This window comes from Equus przewalskii, chromosome 15 (genome assembly GCF_037783145.1).
Source record: "Equus przewalskii isolate Varuska chromosome 15, EquPr2, whole genome shotgun sequence".
Lineage (NCBI taxonomy): Eukaryota > Metazoa > Chordata > Mammalia > Perissodactyla > Equidae > Equus > Equus przewalskii.
In genome coordinates, this window is record NC_091845.1 from 76,459,335 (window position 1) to 76,481,597 (window position 22,263).

Below are 22,263 nucleotides of genomic sequence, written 5' to 3' on the forward strand. Positions count from 1 at the left end.
AAAGTGACAGAGCCAGAATTTGAAGTTGGGTCTATCCCAGCTTCATGAAGAACATGACGGGCTCTTCAGCTCCATCCCTGGGAAGGCGGGCCAGGCCTTTGGAGCTGGAACGTGGCTCTCTCAAGGGAGCCTGTGGAAGGAGAGGACGCTCAGCACAGTGGGATGGTCCCATGTGCTTCGGAAACCAGACTGATGGTGTAAGGATGGGCCTCCTTCATCCCCACCGTGTATATTTCACTTCTTTCTTGTTCTCGCCAAGAAAATTCAGGAACTCGCACTTGACTCTGCAGCTGTGCTGTGGGAAGCTTAGGGAAGAGTACTCTCAGACTGGGTCTGTATTTGGGGATAACTACATCTCCGCAAAGGGAAAAGAAGGCTCCTGAACACACAGCCTCGCCTGCCATCCTTCCTGGTGACCCCTCCACTGCTATCTTTGGGGGCAGTTTTCCTCCATCAACATTGCCATATGCACGCATGCACACACACACAGGCACACACACACAAACGCACACGCGCACACACATGTGCGCACACTCACATATACACACATGCTCTCACCCACACTGCTGTTGACGAAAGAACCAAATGAAAATTTCAGCGCTGAAGGTGAAACAAACTGTGCTTGGGTCTCACCATGTCCCATTTATCACGTCACCAGGCTGGCAAGGAAGGCCTGTGGGAATGCAGGCTTCTCCGAATGATGCAGTGGACCAGGGGAAGCACCCCAGCTTCAATATTCCAAATAGCTCTTGGGAAAATGGATATAAAGGGCCTGCAGTATGCAGAAAACTGGCCCAGTCCCTCCTTCACTCTGCGTGCGGAGGAGCCATCTCAGATGACATCTTACTTTGAATGAATATCTCATTTCGCTCCCCGTGCACCTGAATCATACGCCAGCTCGACCCCATGCCACCGCGGGTTACAGTCATTTCCTAAACTCCTCCGGGTTGGAAGGAGATGATGGAATCAGCTTGTTAAAGATCAGGTGGGCCCAAGGGCACGCACTTGTGATTTGATTTTGAATGTTGCTGGGAAGAGATGAGCAGACACTGAGAATGAGAAGGATTTTCTGAGGGAAGAAACTTCAGAGCAAAATTGCATGTGCTGCGAACACGGCTTGTTGCTCCGGGCTGCCAGCCTCGCCTCTGCAGCAAGGCAGGTCCATGCAGTCGGGAAAGCAGCTCCCCCAAGATGCGAGCTCCTCTGGTCCTGGGAGCGACCCTTTGTTAAGAGAAGCCTGTGTGTCTTTCTGGTGACCTTCTTGGTTGTGCCACCTGCCACATTTAGGGGCACTCTGTCCCAGGAACCCTGACAGGCAGGGCACTCCGGCCACCATACTAGGAGTCCAGATCTTGACCTCTACTGAGGGAGAGCTCAGGAAAAAAGAGCAGAAGCAAATGAGGGAGACTCAGATGCGCATCTGGTGCTGGAGTCTGCTCCTCCTAAGGAGGCAGCTCGTCAGGCTCCATGCTCCCTCTCAACTGCCCAGGAGGTGCGGGCACTGTAATTCCTGACTCCTGCAGAGCACGTCAGGTTCTCGAGACGAGCTTCTGTGTGTTTCCAGTGGATGGTAGACAAGTTGCTTGCAGGGTTTCCCAACTAGGGAACTGCCATGATACTTTAAGCCTCGGCATTCATGCATTTTTCATCCTATAAATCTTTATTGACTTTGGATGGAAACAGGGAGACCAATTAGGATGTTACTGCCATAGTCTAAGCAAAAGATAACGAGTTCTGCCCCAGGGGAGTGGCAGAGGGCAGTAGTAGCCGTAGTCTTAATCTGAATGGAAGACAGATTTAGGAGGCAAGATCAGCAAGAGGCAATGACTGATTAGCTGTCTGGATGAAAGAGAAGGAATCTAAGATGACTCCAGTGTAAGCCAGCATCTAACCGGACAAGGGTGCCCCAGCCAAAACTAGGAATCCAGGGCAAGCACAGATTCAGGGATGATGAGGATGGGTGCCTGGGGGACATCCAGGTGTAGGTGCCCAACTCTAGCCTGACTCTCCATCCTCCCGAGGACCTGCCTCCACCTGCCATGCCATCCTTAGCACCCATTTCCTCCTGCTGTTCTGCCGTTTCTTGGCCAGGACACCTCTGCTCCATGCCTGGCTGGTTCTCATCCCTAAGGCTTCATTCATGTTTTCTTCCTGCTAGAATCTCTCTCCCCTTCACCGTTCCAAATGCTTCCCTTCGGTCAGTATTCTCCCGCCCTCTGTGCACACTAGGGAGGCAGTCCTTGGCTGCTGCCTGGTTGCCGTTGAGTTCTGGCGCCTCTTCTATGGTGCTGTCATTGTGCAGAGTGACCCAGGTGGGGTGTCTCCCAGAGGGGCATTGTGGATGTCTGGTCACCGCCGGCCTGCTTCCTCCTCCTGCAGAGTCAGTTCCACTAGGAGCAGTGACAGGATTCTGTTTAAGGGGAAGTCGGACAATAGCTGGCAGGAAGCCTGCTGCCAGGAAGTCCCTGACAGGTGCAGCAGCATTAGGAATGGCTTCTCCGTGCCTGGTGAGACACTGGACGCCAGGCATATTGCCTCCTGAGGTTTACACGTCCATTCTGCCTCGAAACAGCGACAATGCAGGGCCCTGAACCAGCGTCCCCTTCAGCTTGTGGGGCCAGACATAGCCCAAGATGGGCCCCCACGGCCCTTGCTCTACATAAAGCCAGGCTTCTTGGAGAATTTAGGTTATCACTCCCTCTGAATTCAGAGGTTCACCATGCAGTTCTGGCCATCTCAGTATCCGGCTTTCCAGAGGTGAAGCGTCACAGGACTGCCGGGTATGAAATGCTTGATGACGCCCTCAGGGGGACCTCTTGGCCAAATTAAATGTGACATTGACAACAGCCCAAGAAAAGGCCTGCTCCCATGCCCCTAAGTCACTACAGATCACAGTAAATAGAAAAGCAGTTGTTATGCACACGCCCTCCGGAGCCCAGAGACCAGGGCCGCTCCTCCAAGGGAGCACAGGGCTCCTGGTAGCTGGCTGGCATCTTCCACACGGAATGCCCAGGTCAGCTCTTTGTATGTGGAGTCAAGAACTGCGAGGACGGCCCTGCTGAGGGAAAGGCCGCAGCATGAGGCCATGCTACCAAATCAAGTGACTGATCTGTCAGAGCAGCTCGGACCACCAGACGTGAAGTTGTCCTCATGGTTTATACATGTATGAGCCCAGGAGGTGTGCACAGAGGATTCACTCATTCATTCATTCATTCGTTTGTGTATTTATTAAGTCAACAAATATTTGTTGAATGTCCAAATGCTATAACTCTTGAGGTCATGTAGAAGTTAATGAGACCGCTTAACCATTCAGTGTCCTAGGGAAGACAGACATTTAAAAAGCTAAGTCCATAGTTTTCTACGACACCTTGAAGCTTAACAGAGCTCGTCCTCACTAAGGATCGTGGTCAGAGGCCTTTAAACCCTCAGAATAGCCCAACTATAGGAAGCTGTCGTCAGTTTCTCCAAGACACCTTTAAAGAGCTGGAGCTCCTGGGGAGACAATATCAGTCCCCCAGTTATAGCCAGTGCTTCTAATCTCAGACAGCTGAAGCAGACTTCTTACTCTGAGGAAAACTGGTGCATACCTGTTGGGAGTCAATTTAAGTCACCAACCGTACATCAGCAACGGGCTGCACGCATGAATGACGATGGCGAGCAGGGGGCTTCTCTCTGGATGTGGTTATTTCTTTGAGGTCATTTAAGCAGCTACCTTGCAGCATGCCCTCCTCTGTTGGAGAGAAGGTTTTGCCTGCAGTGGCCCTGCCCAAGCTGGTCAGCAACTGGCAATCCATGGCCTTGGCCCGGGAGCCTGGCTGAACACCCCTCATCGGAAGCCCAGCTTGCCTCACCTGGAGATCCAAGTTTCTGATTCCCCGGCCTGGGAGGAAGCCCTCTTGCCTAGGATTCCAGACATGGAATGATAGTCTGATTGTAGGAGCAGAGAAGACGTGAGCTCCTGAAAGGACATCAGAAAGGACATGCCGAAGGCGTGACAGAGAGATGGGACTGCAGCTGCTGATCTAAGTCACTTAGGTGGATATTGGTCCCCGTGTTGCAGGGCCAAGGGGTATCAGAGGTCAGAGAAGCACAAAGAGACAGAACGCGTTCTCCCAGCGCACAGCCCTAGCACGGCGTTTGTACGAGGGCCTCCCTGGCCTCCCCTGAGACTCCACCACCGAACTGCTCCGCTCGATGAAAATAAGGCTCCCTACTGGATCCCTAAAAGTGGGGCCCCTTTCTGTCTGGTTCATTGCTGTGTTCTCACAACGTGCCTGACCTAGCTGAGATGTGACGCAAACACTTACTGAAATAATATAGAGTTGATATTGCCAATTGTGAGAATACCCTACAGAATGAGGCCTGTGTCCTTGATGACAATGGTTCCTCGCCTCTGAGGCCCCCCCCTCACTTACCCCTGCCCCTTCCCCCACTGCAATAGAGCATGAGGAGCGTGGCCTGAGGGCTCCACATCAGTCACCGTTGCTGCAGGCCCACGTGAAGTGCTAAGGACACTGCCTTCACCAAGGCCGTCCAGAGGAGAATGCAAACCCTACAACGAAGGATCCCAAAAGTAACCCCTGCACCTGTGCACCATTCGGGCTCCCACTCCGCGGTCTGCCCTGAAATCTGCCCCGTTCACCCCTGTCTTTATCCGCTTGCTGGCTCAGCGAGGCTTCCCCTCCCAGGTGGGGCTCAGGGACCTTGCTTTGGACCTCACCACTGCTTCCAAGCCCCCCTTGCTCAAGTTGCACCAGATAAATGTGAACTCTCAGCAGCCTGGTGGGTCCCAGGGACCTTCTCGAGGATTCCCAAGGAGCGTCTTAAATACATCCTGATGTGCAGATGATGCCACACCATCTTTGCAAGTGATGCATCCTGTTTACCCACTGCTTCCACGGGATCCCTTGGGAAGAGGAGAGCAAGAAGAACTTTGGGAGAAAGTAAATCTCTCTGTTTGTTTAATTGCACTGAGAAATGAAATACAAGCTGTTAAGTTTGTGGCAGTCTGCGCCATCTGGTGAAATGCAGCTTGATGCTGTCGGGGAGGCGGCATCCGTGGGTTAGGCGAGGTGGCCTGCTGCTCCCCTCACCAGGGAAGAGAGGAAACTCCACATTGATGACCTTGCCAGGGCACATGCTGTCTTCAGTGTGCCTCTCTGTGGACAGCTGCCTGAGTAGGGAGGTGGGGTCCCAGGACACTGGACTGTGTTTGGCTGGACGCTATACTGTGAGGTAGAAAGAACATTAGCTGGCTGTCTGAGAGCTTGGCCTGCCCATTGATAGCTATGTGACTGTGTGATCTTGGTCAAATTGTTTTCCCTCTCTGGGCCTCAGTTTCCATGTTTGTAAAGTGCAACGGAAGTTACAGGATCTTCCTAGAGCTTCACTGAGGTGGTGCAGTGGGGAGTGTGGGCCTTGGTGCTAGAAAGCCCTGATGACGAGTCTGCTCCCTGGCTGGTTGTGATTCCAGGCTCGCTGAGCCTCGGGTTTCTTATCTGTAAACTGAATCATATTCACCACATAGACGAGTAACGAAGAAAAAGTATTAAAGGACTTAAACCAGGTCGGGCCCTCACCTCCCAAAAGTTCCTAGGAAAATAATAATAAAGGCATGGGAGCAAAGCTGGCCGGGGCAGACCCCCAGCACACACCTGTGCACTGGGCCCTACTCCACGGCGCTGGCTTCTTGGCTTGAGCTAGAAGTCAGGAGCCTTGAGTGCTCAGCCTGCATCTCTCTGGCCACGCGAAATTTCAGGAATCAACACACACGCTGAGTATGCCCAGTTACTGGGCTGTCTTCACACTGCACAAATCCTGGTGTCAGAGCCAACTTACTGATGGGTCAAAGAAGCCGCTGCCATGTTGCATATTCTGGGCGTTCTAGAAAAGGAACTTATCCCAAAAGACCATGCATCTCCCACTCCCAGACCACCCCAAAATCTCTACCTACCATCACCTTGATAGATTTCTTTCTTTCAAATACCTATGGAGGGTGATAACCCTCAAGACTTTGTTAGTCATTAAAACATTAGTGTGAATTAGCTTATCAGATAAGCAAAATAAATACCAAACAAAGATCTAGGAGCATGGGACGGAAACAAGTAAATATTGATGAGAGAGAGGTGTGGGGTACTGCCAAGAGCCTAGATGGGCAGGCTCACATGAGTATTGAGTAGATGGCCAGAAGCATCTCTTGGAGGCACTAGGTGGGAAGAAAGGCAGTTATAAACATGAATGGAGTGCCTACTATGTGTCAGGGACAGTACCAACCAAAAACTCTAGGAAATACCCATGTGAATAATGCAGTCAACAATGCCCACACTTCCCCTTGATAAGCATAAGCTATAGGGTGGTCATGAATTTTGGGAAAACGGAATCTCCCACCATCTCAGACACCGCAATTCCTGGAGGCCTTTCCCAGGGCGAGCCTCTCACAGTGCTGAGCAGAGCATCTGCTTCCAAGGATACATATTTTTCACATAGCATAACCTTCCGTTGCAAACCAATGGGTGCTCAACCCTAGACCCAGTGATCTGTCCCAAGGCTGGAGGGAAAGCTAGCTGAGTTGAATGTTTTCAAAGAAGTATATGGTTTCCAATATGGCACCTTCCTACGGGATTTTCAAGGGTCATTTTAACTGGAGGAGATGTTTGTGATGGCTAATTTTGGAACCTAATCCCAAGGTGAGACGACGCTCTGATACACAGAATTCAGAAGTCCAATGATCCCTGACAAATGGCAGGTAATCACACAACCACTGTCCATTAAACCCATCAGCGTTTACAGCTGACTGGTCAGCGCCACGCCAGGGGAGAGCCCCACGCACGTGGCCCCCAGCATCAGGCACATCTTAGACCCCCTCACGCTTATTCCCTGACAGTATCAGCCCTTCTCAAAGCTGTCAGCGTGATTCTAAGACACAAATCTGCCCATGACACTCCCACTGCTTCAGGTTACGCCCTCATGCCTTAGCCTGGAATCCGAGTGGTGCGGAAATGATGATAACGCTGATAATCAGGATAACGTCACAGCTGACGTGGAGTGAGCCTTCACCGCGTGGCGGGCATGCTGCTGCCAGCTCCACCGCAGTCTCTCATTCGTTCAGTCCTCTCGGCCCTGGGATGGGGAGAGTCAGAAAGGGTCATGACTTGCTCACAGTCACAAGGCTGGCAGGTCATGCTGCCAGGCGTCAAATTTAAGTTTTGCTGGCTTTAGAACTCGTGTTCTCAACCACTGTACCATTTGGCCTGAACAAGTGGTTGTAAAAAAGTGTAGTGACTACAAAGTGGCTTACGCTCCTTCTCATGGGATCAGGACCTAGAACTTTCCCCCGTCACATCCCTGATCACACTGTGTCACAGTTGCTTCTTGGCTCGGAGCTCCTCCAGGGTGGGGACTGTGCTGGTTCACCTTTACACTGCCAGCACCTGGCAGAGTTCTCAGCACCTGGTCGGTGGTCCATAAATGGCTGACAGTTTAATGGATGGAGGAGTGCACGAAGAGATCCATTGATCCACATCAAAGCCTGGCCTTCTCCGGGAAACTTGTCCGCTTATAACAGCTCCCAGGGCAATCTCATTTCCCTAAATGCCTCCAGCCCCTTTTCCTTGTATAATAGTTAATTCCACTGTCTTGCCACATGCAACCCTTTCGTCTGTAAGTTACTGATGCCTCCCCAAGCCAGCCAGAAGCAATTCAGGTCAAGGCTGCCATTTGGCCTTCTTTTCTCAAGTCTCCTAGCTCAGGGCTGGGCACAGACCTCTGAGTAAGCACCCTGAGCAGCCCATCCTGACTCAGGAGCAGAAAACAGACGGTCAGGTCACCTACCCCATGAGGAATGACCCTTTGTCCTTTCTGTCCCCTGCCCCTGCAGGAGCCTCCTCTGGCATCATTGACCTCTTGCCATCCCCCAGCACTACCACCAACTGGACCGCAGGACTGCTGGTGGACAGCAGCGAGATGATCTTCAGGTTTGATGGCAGGCAGGGTGCCAAGATCCCTGATGGGATCGTGCCCAAGAACCTGACGGACCAGTTCACCATCACCATGTGGATGAAACACGGTCCCAGCCCTGGCGTGAGAGCCGAGAAGGAAACCATCCTCTGCAACTCAGATAAAACCGGTGAGTCCCCAGCTCAGCCCTCCTGGTGGCTGCCCGCCACATCCCTGTTGGTTAGGCACAGACACAGCCACTGAGAACGTGGGAGGAAAACAGGAGTGGGAGAGAGGTCCAGGGAAAATATTCTGGTCTCTGGTTGTCTGGCTGCTGATTTCCCGGGCTTGGGGTAGAACCGGACCAGAAAAGGGAGAAAAGTGGATGTACAGACACAAAGAATGCAAAAATTGGAATTGGTGGCTTTCAAACTGGGTTCTTTGGAACCCCAGCCTCCCCAGGAACCATTAGGGCTACTAATGGTGAGATGGGGGTGGGGAGGAAGCTGCGTCCTTCCTTCAAGCAAAGCAGCTCCATCTGCACGATATTATGAGTAAGACCTCCAGAAGATTATTTTCAATGATAGGACCCTGCTAATTTAAAATAGCAGTTTTAATATCTTTGCCATATGTAATAATGATAGCTAAACTTTGCTAGGCGTTTTCGGCATGCTGAGCCTGTCTGAGGCAGTTCCCAGCTTGGTGGTTAAAAGCACCCCACCACTTATTGGCTGTGTGACCTCAGGTATGTGGTTTAACCCCTCTGTGCCTCACTTCCCCGTCTATAAAATGGGCATTATAGTATTACCTACCTCACAGGGTTTGTATGAGGATCAAATGACTTACTGTACATACAGCGTCTGGTACACAGGAAGTGCCATCTGTGTTAGCTGTTAATACTCCAAACAGGGCCTCACGTCTCTACAAACAAGTTTATAAAAGCATTATTGTGCTTCTCATTTTAAGGAAAAGGAGACATCCCTGAGAGGTTAAGTAACTTGTCCAGAGTTACGCAGCCGGGAAGCATGGGTGTTGGCATGTAAGCTTAGATCCAGCTCACTGTGATCATCTGCTTTTGTCACCACACCCCACACGCAAACACACATGCACAAATATCTTACAACTCCATCCTGAATTATAGTTCCACAGTGTCCCATCTCAATGTCACTTTTGTTAAAATGCCCAAAATAAATAAGCGGAGCAAATATTGCAGTGAGAAGACCGTGTCAGAGCACGGTCGCCAGCTTGGCCCCTGCTGTCGGACAGCCACGGTTCATGTCTCAGCTTTTCTACCACTTGACGTGTGACTTGGAGAGGTTGCTAATTTATCCGAGCCTCAGTTTGCCCATATGTCAAATGGGGAAAATAACCGTGAAATAACATGTGAGATCACTTGGCAGTGCCCGATATACAGTCAGTGCTCGACTAGCGTACTTGATGTTGTTAGCATCATCATCGTATTGCTTCTGCTTTATTCACATTGTGCTCCTAGGAGGACCCCACATTTCCCCTCTCAGTCGATCTTTACAATAAATGTTCACCTATTTCCTGGATGTGGAAACTGAGACAGAGAGAGTTGCCTGGCTTTCCCTAGTCATATAGGAAGTCTGTGTCGGAGCCAGTGCCGGGGACCGGTTCTTCTGGGGCCTTCATGCAGGAAGGACCCTGCAGACCTGCATGAGATGGAGCTGAGGTTTGGGAACCACTCAGGACTCAGCCCGTGGGCTGAGGAATCACCCTGTGACCTGGTGGCCTCAGTGCCTGCCGGGGTGCTCCCGTCATGAGCCAGGAGCCAGGCTCAATGAGACCACGGCTTGGCAGTGTACATATGAATGCAAAACAGCATGAGCTGGGGTTAGCAGCCACACACATAGTCCTTCTGGAAGGTATCACATATCCCTGGAGGCAGGTCAGACAGGTGTCAATGTTCCTGCTTACAGAGGAAGAAATTGGAATACGGAAGGTTGAGCGACTGGCCCTGGATAACACAGCAATTACCAAGAGAATCAGGCTTGGACCTGGGTCCTCTGGCCCCACATCCCAGGCCCATGCTACTGGACCGCGGTTCTCAATCCTGCTACACAATAGAGTAACCTGGCGCATGCGGAAATGCTTGGATGCCAGGGCCCCGCCCCAGCTCAATAAATCGGAGTTCCTGGGGGTTCTTTTGTGCAGCCACGGCTGAAACTCTGCACTAGACGAGGGTGCCTTGCTTGCATCAGACCCCTCCACCCAACAGGCGTTTTGTCCCCTCAAATCAGCAAGACCTGACACTGCTCAGCTTTGTCCTTAGTATAAAATAACACCTGTCAAATCAGCTCAACACTGGCATGGAGAAGAACGAGGAGATTTTTCTCCAATTTCTCTGACTTAAAAAAAAGTCTATAAATACCTCCGTGCCTAAATTAAAAAAATTAGGAATAAATTAAAGCTTGATTAGGGCTTTTATATATCAGAAATTTTTTTTCAAGTTACAAAAGCAACACATATTTATAGCAGAAAACCTGAAAACACAGAAAAACATAAAAGAGAATAGATAAGTCACCTAAAATCCTAATACTTGGAGATATTTATTGATAACATTTGGTATATTTCATTATCAAATTAAATCTTATTTTTATTTCTATGTATATGTAGAATGTCCTCACAATTTTCAATCTATTTTTTATAATACATGTGATACTATTATGTTCTCTGTTCCTTTTACCTGACGTTATATCCAGATAATTTCTCTATCTGATAAAATATTCTTTAAAAATAGGAATTACATGACAGTCTAAAATTCTGTAATGGGGCTTTATTATACTTCATTTAACCAGCTCCCTTTGGTTAGACATTTAGATTATCTCCTTTTAAATGCAAATAAAACAATGCTCTTATGAACATTCTTGTACATACATTTGTGGACTTTTTTTTTTTTTAAGATTGGCACCTGAGCTAACAACTGTTGCCAATCTTTTTTGTTTTTTCTGCTTTATCTCCCCAAATCCCCCCAGTACATAGTTGTATATCTCAGTTGCAGGTCCTTCTAGCCGTGGCATGTGGGATGCTCCCTCAACGTGGCCTGATGAGCGGTGCCATGTCCGCACCCAGGATCCGAACAAGCGAAACCCTGGGCCACTGCAGCAGAGCCTGCAAACTTAACCACTCGGCCGCGGGCAGGCCCCTGCACATTTCTTATTATTTCCTGACCGGAAGTTGAATTACTGAGTCAAATGATATAAACGTTAGGAAGGCGATTGATGTAAATTCCCAAATTGCCCTTCATAAAGACTGCGTTAGTTTCTATCTTGTCCTCTAAGTGAAACTCGCTAATGCTGGCCCATTATGAAGTAATTTATGAATAGTTGGATATCAGAATTGATTCTCATCAAGGGCTAATTGCAGTTTTAAAAAAGTGAGAAAGCCAACCACTATCACCACCAACAACAAAACCCAGCTCGGTGGCTAACACTCACCGCGGTGCTCCCTCACGGCACCGTCCAGCCGCCCCAGGTGGCGGGCGGATGAGGAAACTTAGCTGTGCCCCGACATTCGAGGACCCAGAATCCTTCCGTCGTTTGGTGCTGCCATTTTCAACCACAGACAGAAAGTTAGAATAGACTTGAGCGCAGAAGCGTTTTATTGGCTAGACCACAGAGTGGCGTGCCTCGCTGCTACTCAACATTCTGTTGGCCAGAATTTGGTCACGCGGCCCCACCTAACCATGGGGGAAGCTGTGCAGTGAGTTTAGCTGTGTGTCTGGGAGCAAAGGAAGCAGGATTAGGTGAACACATAGCAGTGTCTCTCCCACGATGACTGCCTGGGGTGCTGTGCCCTCTTCCACCCCACCTTTGTGGAACCTCTCTCTCCATTCCCCGTGCCCTTTGCTGCCCTCTCTCAGTAACTCCCCTCCCCCACAAGGCTGCTCCTCCTGCCAGGATCCCCTCTTCCTGCCAGTGCAGCCGTCTTGCTAGCTCTAAGTTTCAGCTGAGAGCAATGAGTGATAAGTAGCCACATACAGTGCTGGCCACTTCCCTACAAGGCAAGAGAGTTAACCTGGCCCAGCAAACAGCAGAGGAGCATGGAAGAGGTACCAGCCAGGTAGAGAGTGCTAGCCTGGGCCTCTTGCCTGCTGGGAAAGGGAGAGGTGCTTCCACACTTCCAGAGATGCCCAGGCAACCACTTGGAGGGACCGAGGTTGTCTGCTGTAGAGGAAGTGGGAATCACTCCCAGCAGCCCGTTGGCTGAGCTGCAAACCCTCATAGACCTACTCTGGGCTGGTGTGGGAGCAGAGCCCAGGAGAACGCTGGGAAAGTGCAACTCACATTCCCAGGAGTTGAGGGTGTATGAAAGCTGGGGCCTGATGCTTGCCCAGGGGTTCTGAGGCAAGAGGCTGATGGGGACACCCTCCTTGGTGGGGTGAGGAGAGCAGGGCAGCAGGGGAGCGGGTGCCTCCTACAATTTGGCAAAACACAGGTGTTTTTGTTCTTATTCGTGTGGACCAAATGGGCATCCAGAAATGTGCAGGGCCAGAGCCAGGAGTACTGCAGGACAGGAAGACGGGGTCCCAGCAGGAGAAGCAGATGTGGGGAGCAGTTACTGAGAGGGGGGAGCAGACAGACATCATGAAAGGCCGACTGGAAAGAGCATCGCTCACACCAGGAATGGAGAGGTGAGGGCCAACAAGGTGGGGTTGGAGCGGGCACAAATGTCGCAGCCACCCAGAAAGGGACTGTGTGGCTTATCAGATAAATTCCTATGTAAAGGTTGTAACAGGTCCATTCTTATTGAGGGTGGGGGGTGAGGGTGGGGGGGGGAGAGGAAGGGGCTGAAGAAAGTATTCTACCAGGGCCCAAACCCACTCCAGGGGCCACGGGCACCGTGTGGAGATCTCCACAGGGCCTTTCAAAAAACCAGTCCGTGCGCCCATGAGGGAGCCCATATGTAGGCACTGTGTGGCAGAGACATCACTGAGGAAATGACAAACGCCACTGGCTCTTTGAAGAGACTTTCTACTTCTTTTCTTCTCATCCACCTTCCCCACTGCTGACCATGATTGGAGCCAGGAGGAGGCTGGAGGATGAGGTGGTGGAACAAGAAGAAAGAAAGAAGACACAATGATACCCCATCCTTTCCCCACCATTGGCCGCCAAGTTGTGGGGCGAGGCTGAGCAGAGGAGAGGGAAGAGCTTTGAAATGGATGCGGCTTCAGGATCTGCCAGAGATGTGGGCAAAGAGAAGAGAAGAGAGCTGCAGCCGAGAACACCGAAGGACAGGGAAAGAAATGAGGCTGATTCCTGAGTGGATCCTGCACCACCCATTGAACAACCAGTCACTGTGGGTGGCAGACTAACGGAGGTGGAGGGAGGGAGGAACCTCCTAGGCTAGAGATGTTCCAGGCCTCCAGTGAGGTCTGTCCTTTCATTCTTCTTGTTCCACCTCCTCACTCACATCATCCAAATAAAACCAACAGGAAAAAATGTTTTCCTGATAGTTATCAACAGAAACTGCAGGAATCAGGCAACTGTGATGGGGACAAGAAATATTTAGTAAAATTCCCATAACCAGGCCTGAGTGTTTTGCCAATCCAAAGGCTGAGTGGTCACCTTGGCGTGGGCCTACACCAACCCTGTCATACTTGGCAGCTGACCATTCTCTTCCCTTTCATTCTCTGGTTCCCTTCTGAACAACAGCAATGCTTTCGTGAAAACAGCATCTGACACTACTTTGTTATGTTGTCATCATCACAAGGCAGTGTAATAGTCCTTATAATAACTAACAGTCATTGAGCATCTGTTCTGGGCAGATGCTTTAACACGTTTCCTCATTGTATCAATTAGGATGCTTTCAGTTATAAGGAACAGGAAATACAGATGCAACTGATATCAAGTAATTTTTAAAAGTTGAAATAATAAAGGGAGTAGGAGATTCTTGTAACTGAAACATCCAGAGCTAGGATGGCTTCAGGCAAAGGGTGATCAAGGCCCTGGCTCCTTTTCTCTGCAATTTCTTAGCTCTGTCCCCATAAGAATATCAGTTTCATGGTAGGAAATATGACTGCGGCAGCTCCAAGCCTCCCAGTTGTGTACTACAACTTCCAGAGAAAAAGAGATTATCTCTTCTATTTGCTTCTGCTAAAAATGACATAGTTCTTTCCCAGAACTTAGTGAAGCTCCTGAATCACTGGCCTGAATCGAGTGCCTTGCCAGTTCTTGACAGCAGCCCTGTGGCTGGGAGAATGGCCTGACTGCTGGACTTAGGCCTGGGTCTTGAACCAGTCACTGTGGGAAGAGGATTAGCAAGAGTCTGTCTGGCTGGGAGTAATCAGAGCCCATGCCTAGAAGTGTAGTTTGTGTCTATTCCTCCCTCTCAAACCTCAAGGGCGAGGTCTGCACAGGATGTACGACAATCAGTCACAATATCCTATTCTCCCCATAGGACAGGATCCTAGTCTTATGACATGTTAGGATAATCCAGCATCCCTGTCATCATACAGTCAAGGAAACTGAGGCTCTGAGAGGCTGAGTAACTCTCCCAGCATCAGCCAGAGATACAACTCCACCAAAGTCTGTCTGAACCTGGGGGCCTGTGCTCTCCCCACTACGCCTGGTCACCCGCTCACTCACCTGGCATTTATGGAGCACGTGCCTCGTGGTGGATTTCTGTGTGTGCTACTCTATAGTGAAGTGTTGAGTTCTCTGAGTGTCAGTCAAAGGACAGCGCCTCCCCTCCCAGGGGGTGTTGCCTGGTGGCTACAGGACATCATGGCTGGGACCCATCACATGAGGTTTCCTAAGCAGGAAAGGAAATTTTTATATCAGGGGAAGTAAAGTCTCATCGATTGTCTGTGTTTGTGGAGAGAGGTATTTATTCCTGGCTTGGGGAAAGCACAGAACTCTGTCTAACGCTGGGAAATCAATCTGTCCCCTGTCCCAGCCCCTGAAGGTGAGGCAGCTCCCGAAACCGCACACAGATTAGGCCCCCGTAGTCAAGCCGGATGAAATAGAGTAAAAACCCAGAACTCTGGGCGAAACCAGCTGTGTTAAAGGTGCCCAGGCTGGCTGACCTGGTTGTCAGGGAGCCCCCTCACCTCTCCCAAAAGTGTCTGCACCAAAAAAACCAGCTGTTAACCTACGTCGTTTTTATCCAGGGCCTGAGGCAGTGTCTGAGCGTAAGTTAGGTCCATATTTAAAGCCCAAATGTCTTCTCAGGAGAAGCTTTCTGTCAGCTTTCTTGACTTCCTCTTTCGTTCCGGTGAGCTCTGCCATGTGTGTTCTAGAACATTCATCAGAACCAGTTGTAAAAGAGAAAACTGGAATGCCCGTTCCTTTGCCCTCCGAGGAGTGCTCAGCCATGTAGTGGAAGACTCCTCTGGCCGAGACTGACACGGGGCTTCACTCACCCCGGTCCTCCTTCTGATTTTCAGAAATGAACCGGCACCACTACGCCCTGTACGTGCACAACTGCCGCCTCGTCTTCCTCCTGAGGAAGGACTTCGACCAGGCCGACACCTTCCGCCCCGCAGAGTTCCACTGGAAGCTGGACCAGGTAGGGCGCTCACCTCGCTGCAGCTCACCTTTTGCAGGTATGGTTGGCGTGCTCCAGTGATGATGGCGGTGGGTGGGCACCTTGGGGTTCTGGTTGCTTGTTGATTTTTGGAAAAATCAGCTCAGGAAGACACACAGCATCTTAGAGACAGGATGGAACCTGCCACCTTAAAGACGACTCGGAGGCGGGGCAGCCACACGTCCCAGCTAGGATCCCATACCCGTCAGTGGACCTGCCAAGAGGCATGTTGTCCATTTGCTCCACGCTGAGATCCTGGGAAGCTGGTTGTCCTGAGCCCCAGGTCCAGCTGATGATCATTGTTGCGCATCTTTATATCATAAGTGCTCCGTGTCTCCTCTTTGATGCTCTTCGCTCTCCTTTGGGTGACGGTGCAGCCTTGCTTTTGGTGATACAAATTGAGAGCAGGGGCCTGAGGACTTTCAAGTAAACAGTGACAGCATGCTGTGAGCAGTGCGTGTTCTTTTCTGAAGTGGAAAAAATCTGTGACTCACTCTGGAACCTCATGACTGGTGATCACAAGGGCCACTGTGTCACCCTTGTCAACGACATGTGAAGTGTCTGGTTTGAATCAAAAGCTTCAAAGTGCCTGTTTCCAAGGGCCGTGCAGGGCTGAGATCATGGAGGTGGCGCTCGCTTCTCTGGGTGACTGTGCTGCTGAGGAGGGGTCTGTGGAGCAGGCCTAGGGTTGGCCCTCGCTTAGATTTGAAGAGGGAGGTGTGAACTTTTTACAATGGTCTGAGGTTTTCAAGACAGAGAGCGCCAGGAGGCAGAGAAGGAGATTGCAGAATGGGTCTGCTTGATGAAGCAGAGGAAATGATGAGACACTTTCTGTGGCCTTACTGCCTGGCGCCCCAGCATCTCTCTTTGCTTTCTTTCTGCCCCACCCATATTCCGAGAGCTCTTGGGGCCCTCAGTCTTCTTTTCTGCCTCCAAAACTCTCTGTGTGCTGCCTGCCTCATCCTGCCCAGGGCTGAATGCTCCATAATCCTTTCCCTTCTCTCTCCTTCCTACCCGAGACTCCCTCCCGCTCCCCCTCTGCTACCTAAGACCCCAGGACCCCAGCGAGGCTGACCTCAGAGAGGGTTCCTGGGAGGCATCCCAGGAGGAACTCATTCACCTGGAGATGAGGGTGGTTGCTGCCGCCTTTCATCCTGTACACAGGATGTACAGACATAAGCTCTCTAAGAGAGACATTCATTAACCTCAGGGAATCTCTTCATGGTGGCTCCGCAGGCAACAGGCAACGTGACAAGGTCAAGGATGCCAAGCTGGTGGGGAAGATGTGTCAGGGAGCACAGTGGCCATTGCTTAATCCACTCCCAATAAAGCCCCTCCTGCTGGATCCTGGGGCTTTGCAAATATGATATCCAGGTTAGCGCCTGTTCCTCTGAATTAGGAATCTGAGTCTTGCAGAAATTATGGAATCTTGATATTGTCTATTTGATTTCCCAGCAACCCCTCAGCTACCTTCTAAAGTGCCATATGGCTTGTATAGGATGTTTTTAAATACATAATACGAATTGAGGTGAATTAAAATAAATTCAATATTTATTTGAAATATTTATTGGAGGGTTTTTAATGAGAACATTGCTGTACTTGCCGGGATAATTATAGATGCCCCGCGGCATATTCTGAGATGGAATCGAGAAGCACAGATACAGGCAAATGAAGTCACAGGGTTTGAAATTAAAAATAGACGAGGAAGGAATTCTGGTTCTCCAGATAAAGATGCAGGGACCCTAGCAACTCTGCAATCTGTTCCCACAATGGTGAATTTAAGGAGGGGCTGAGATTCACTGAACACCTTCCAAACTACTCTGATCTCTTTTACTACCATCCGCCGGGGCCCGCTCTGTGCCAGGCACGCTGCGTGTGTGAGGTCCTCCTCATCTCTGCCCCAGTCCTGCCCAGTGGGTAACATGAGGCAGGAGACCCAGATCCAGTGACTTGCCCAAGGTCACCCAGCAAACCATGGTTTGCACCTGCCCTTTCCGTTTGCTATGCTCCCTCTTTGATGAGCTTGCTAATTTAAAATTTAAAAATGTTTTCCTTTCTAAATTTAAAATATTTTTAATTTAGGGATCACAATTATCACTAAAATGGGAAATGTTTATACATAGTGTTGATGAAACCCTGTGAAATTGTCAGATCTTCACTTCGCTCAAGCTCTGTCTTCTTCCTTGTCTGAGTCTGCTCAGGCTGCCATCACAGACCAGAGACTCAGTGACTTAAACCACAGACATTTATTTCTCAGAGTTCTGGAGGCGGGGAGGTCCGAGATCAAGGTGCTGGCTGATTCCGTTCCTCAGTGAGGGCCCTCTCCCTGGCTTGTAGACAGCGCCTTCTCACTGTGTCCTCACATGACGGAGGGAGAGAGCTTGGTACCTTTTCCTCTTCTGAGGAGGCATGAGCCCTATCAGATTAGGACCCCACCCTCAGGACCCCACTTAACCTTCACTACCTCCTAGAGGGCCTCTTGCCAACAAATATAGTCACATTGAGAGTTAGGGCTTCAACATAGGAATCTGGGGGTACGCAGTTCAGTCTGAAGCATTCTTCTACTAAAGAAATTAGCAGTGCAGGGCCAGCCCCGTGGCTGAGTGGTTAAAGTTCCGTGTGCTCTGCATCCGTGGCCTGGGTTTGCAGGTTCAGATCCTGGGCGCGGACCTCCTCCACTCATCAGCCACACTGTGGAGGCGTCCCACATACAGAAAAGAGGAAGATTGGCACAGATGTTAGCTCAGGGGGGTTCTTCCTCACAAAAGAAAAAAGAGATTATCAGCAAAAAAATTTAAAGGCTGCCTATTGATGATTAGAAGCCCCAGCTCACCTGGACAGTTGTCGTCCCTCTGAAAGGAGCCACAGTGGGCAAGATATAGGAAACCTCAGCCATACTCATGTGGGCAATCCGTGGTGTATATAGACCATGGTCTCTCTCTCCCCTTACTCAGCTCCTCTTGTGAACAGAATCTTACCAGAAGTTTCTTAGATGTAAACAACTTGATGTTCAGAATGTGCACACCTGATAAAGTCTCCTCCCCCAGGAAGCCATCCTGGGTCACTCCCTGGGTGGTTTGCCTCTCCCCTGTGCGCTCCAGACTCCATGCAGAACTGCATCCCCATACTCACCGTACCCCAGTTACCCAGCTATCCTGCCCTTCTCCTCGCCCTGCGCTGAGCTCCTGAGGGCGGCGCTGTGTCTCCCTCTCTCCAATTCTCCAGTACATATCAGGACCCTGAGCACACAGATGGTGCCCAGTAAACGTTTGCATAACAGTGGATAGGTGTCAAGACCAAAAGAAGGAGGAGATGAAGTGAGGGAGGGGAAGCGGGGAGGAAAGAAGAGAATCCAGAGATCTTTTAAAACTTCCTGGGGATTAATTGATCTTTGGATCTACTTTGTGGAAGCATTTTAAAATTCTAAAACTTTGCCATTTTTTACTCTCTAGCTCTCAAATGTTGTTCAGCCTTGATCTTGGTATCTTATTTCAAAGATTGTCTGGAATTTACCACCAGTGGCCCTGTGACTATTACAGAATTTTCTGGCCTTGACCAGAAGGATCTCAAGCCAGTCTGATATATTGTGCATATTCAAATTCCTGGCCCACTTTGGGGATTCCAGAAGCATATGTTCTAATACCTGAAGGGGCCACACTTATTTCTTTAATCAACAGTTTATTCGAGCACAAACTATGTGGCAGGCTCTGTGTTGGGTACCAAGGTTCAATAGCTGAAATAGGAGACTGCTCGCTAGAAGTTTCCACGATAATGGGGCAAAGATGTAACAGAGAGTTGACAATCCCATGCAACGTGTGCTGGGGCAGGGGACAGCAGGCCAGGTGTGGGGAGCCTGTGGGAGCCCATTTCCAGGGCACCTGCCATGGACCTGAAGATAAAGACCTGGGTCAGCCCCTGAGAGGGGACACCATCTGAAGGAGGTGGGGGGCTCAGTGGTGTGGAGCCAGGCGGTCAGCCTGGCAGAGAGGTGAGCAGGAGGGCCATCTTCCGAGCACTGTAAGCTTTCCACGTGGCAGGGCACAGGGACAGGCAGAAGGGGAAGACTGGCAGGGGTTCGAACCCAAGTTTAGAGGAGCAGGTGGGATATAAATCTCAAGAGACTTTTTGTATCATGTTACTGAGTTGGTACTTTATCCCCAAAGGAATGGGCCACGATCTAAGCATTTTGTTATTCAATAGAAGACCGAGAATTTGAGGGTTGGGTAAATGTGAAGAGTGCTAATATGACATTCATAAAATTTATCAAAGTTAAGCAGATACAGCTCAGGCCAGCCGTTCAGCGGGGCCAGTGGCAGAGGCTGCCTTAGACCGAGGGTTTCCCCTTCCTCTCTCCACAGCCAGGCCCGGAGATCAAGTGCTTGACAGGTGCTCCTGGTGCGCATTGACCCCAGGGCGTGCTGTGCAGGACGGTCTCCACCTAGCTGTTCAGGAGGGTTCCGAGAGAGGCAGTTGCCAACGAAGAGCTTTGTGCTTCCAGTAGCCCAGCCCCTTTGCCCCCCACCTCAAAGGGCCTTTGCAAGGGTGGAGGGCTGCCAGGTAAACCCATTAACAAGCAGCTCCAGGAAATAGCCCTGACAATGCAGGGCGCCTCACTAAAGGGGTGGTAACAGTGAGGAGAGTGTCATTTTAATGAGATTTTTACTCATGACCTGCTAATGCAAATCCCTGGAGCCTGCAGTGAGTCACGTGCTAAACCCAGACGGGGGCCGAGGCGAACGCCAGCTTCCAGCACACAGAGCAAAGGGTTATTAATGCGCAGCCCCGCCCGACTTTAACATGATGTGGATACGGTTGACTCAGTGTCACGAATGCTAATGATCTTCCCTCTGGACTTGTTGGTGCTTGGAGTGAAACCTGGTGATGTTTTACAGCATGTTCCACTTACTGAAAGACACAGCCTGAGTGACAGCCGCACTCGACCAGCAAAAGGACAGGCACCCCCAACTCAGATGAGGAAAACAAGGTGTCTCTGCAGAATTGCAAGGAGCACGAAATGCGGAAGTGGAGAGTCACTCTGTTGGCCATCGCCTTCCCTGTACCAGAACTTATAACAGGCCCAAGGAGAGAGAAGGAGGACACCTGGGGAGCACTCTCCTGCAGGAGTCCCAAACTCTAATAATTTCGGGCAGAGAGAAGCAACAATGAGTGAGGATGCCTGGCCAGGTGAAGGTGGGTCCCGGTTAAAGATGCAGCCACCACGCAGCTCCAGGCCATACAAGAATCCAGGCCTGGAACCAACTTCCAATTGTTTAGGAGTGGGAAATGAGATTTTTATGTAAAATCTCCTAATTTTTAATACTTTCTCGTTTAAGAACACATATCATCAGACCAAACAACTAGGCTGCATTTATCTTTATACTCTGGCCGCTTGTTTGAGACTACTGATATGTTTTTTAAAAAAAGAACACTACTATTTTGACACCAAAAAATCGTATCATAACATGTCAACTTGAGAAGTTTAGATCTTCTTAAATGAGGCCCACTCGTCCTTTGTAATCGCCTCCTGTTCTCCTCGCCCCCCACCCCACCCGCCTGTGAAGAATGCTGGACTCCCAGTAGTGGGGCTGGGGAGGGGCATCTCTGGTCCCCAACAGCCCCCACCACACCCAGAGGGAAGGGGCAGTGTGAGTGGGGCAGGGTCCCTTAGACCCAGGCCCCTAGTGTTGACGGTGGTCTTCCTTCCTCCTACATAAAGAAGACAGTACATCACAGGCCCAAGTTCCCCCAGAAACAAATGGCAGCGCTATGATTGGAGCCAATGCTCACATTCGTCTTGGGCCAAAGCCTTTGCCTGTCAAGTCCGTTCTACTGGCATAGAGTTCTAAATCTCCTGGAAGAAGCTACAAGTGAACACATCCTTTATTCTTGGTGAAAGAAGAGTTGTTAGAGTGATGCCGAGTCAGTTTACTCACATCTCTCTGTTCATTCAGCCACACTGGGAGTCCAATGAGCTAGTTCGATCTTTATTATAGCCAAGTGCCAAGGAGTTAATCGGAGAATGATCAGCTCAATCCAGACCAGTCATCTTACTGAGCAAAATAATTGCGCATCATCAGCACTCTGATTCCATTGTTAAAGACTGTCTCTGGGACACGTTGCCACGTTTCTTCTAACACAATCACGCCACCCCACTCACTGTCCTGCCCTGTACACCGGCCTTCAGTGGACCCGCTTTTCCTTTAGGAACACGTGTCCTAAACAGAGGCGGAAGAATGTCCAGAACCTCTTTTTCCAACATGCCAGCTTGCAGGGTTTCTGAATGAATAATGGATGTGGGAGAGTCACAGATACACGGACTCTCCCTCTTTTGTTTCTCTATAACACATATGGGTCCTGGCAAGCCCCCCTTCTCTCAGAGTCCCCCTCTCCGCCTCTTCCCATCTCCAAGATCTTCTAGACAGTTGGGGAGAGATGGCTTCCATGGCTTCATGGTGTTGGCATCCGACACTGTTGGTCCTCTCGGCTCGGGACTGTACGGTGACTGGATTTTCTGCTCACTGAAGGGTGACTGCTGACGTGGTCAGCCCATTTGTTCTGTTTTCTTTACAGAGGGTGCCATTGTGCTGTACCCATCACTCCAGTCCCCTAGCTAAGCCAGGTGCCCTCTACCTTGAAGCCTATCTAGTGGCAGCCTTTCTTCATGCCCGGGGTCTGTGCTGCCCTGCTGGCCTGCCTACCTCCATGCCACGGCACCTCAGCTGGGCTCCTCCGGGTCCCCTATGAGCCTCTTATGGTAGACAGAATAACAGCTCCCAAAGA

The 22,263-nt window shown here is 50.3% G+C and overlaps 1 protein-coding gene and 1 long non-coding RNA gene across 3 annotated transcripts in view; one reads left to right on the forward strand and one right to left on the reverse strand.

The window, feature by feature from the left end:
- CLSTN2 (calsyntenin 2) overlaps positions 1–22,263 on the forward strand; it is a 553,125-nt gene that overhangs the window by 459,931 nt on the left and 70,931 nt on the right. For both annotated transcript variants that reach the window (XM_070576195.1, XM_070576194.1), the window contains exons 7-8: positions 7,877–8,125; positions 15,344–15,465. In XM_070576195.1, the coding sequence (XP_070432296.1) occupies positions 7,877–8,125; positions 15,344–15,465 (371 nt within the window). The remainder of the gene's footprint in view (positions 1–7,876; positions 8,126–15,343; positions 15,466–22,263) is intronic.
- On the reverse strand, positions 8,747–16,037 carry LOC139076009 (uncharacterized). The gene is made up of 3 exons (XR_011527189.1): positions 15,053–16,037; positions 14,544–14,709; positions 8,747–8,856 (listed from the first exon to the last, which is right to left on the reverse strand). It is a non-coding gene; the product is annotated as an uncharacterized lncRNA (long non-coding RNA).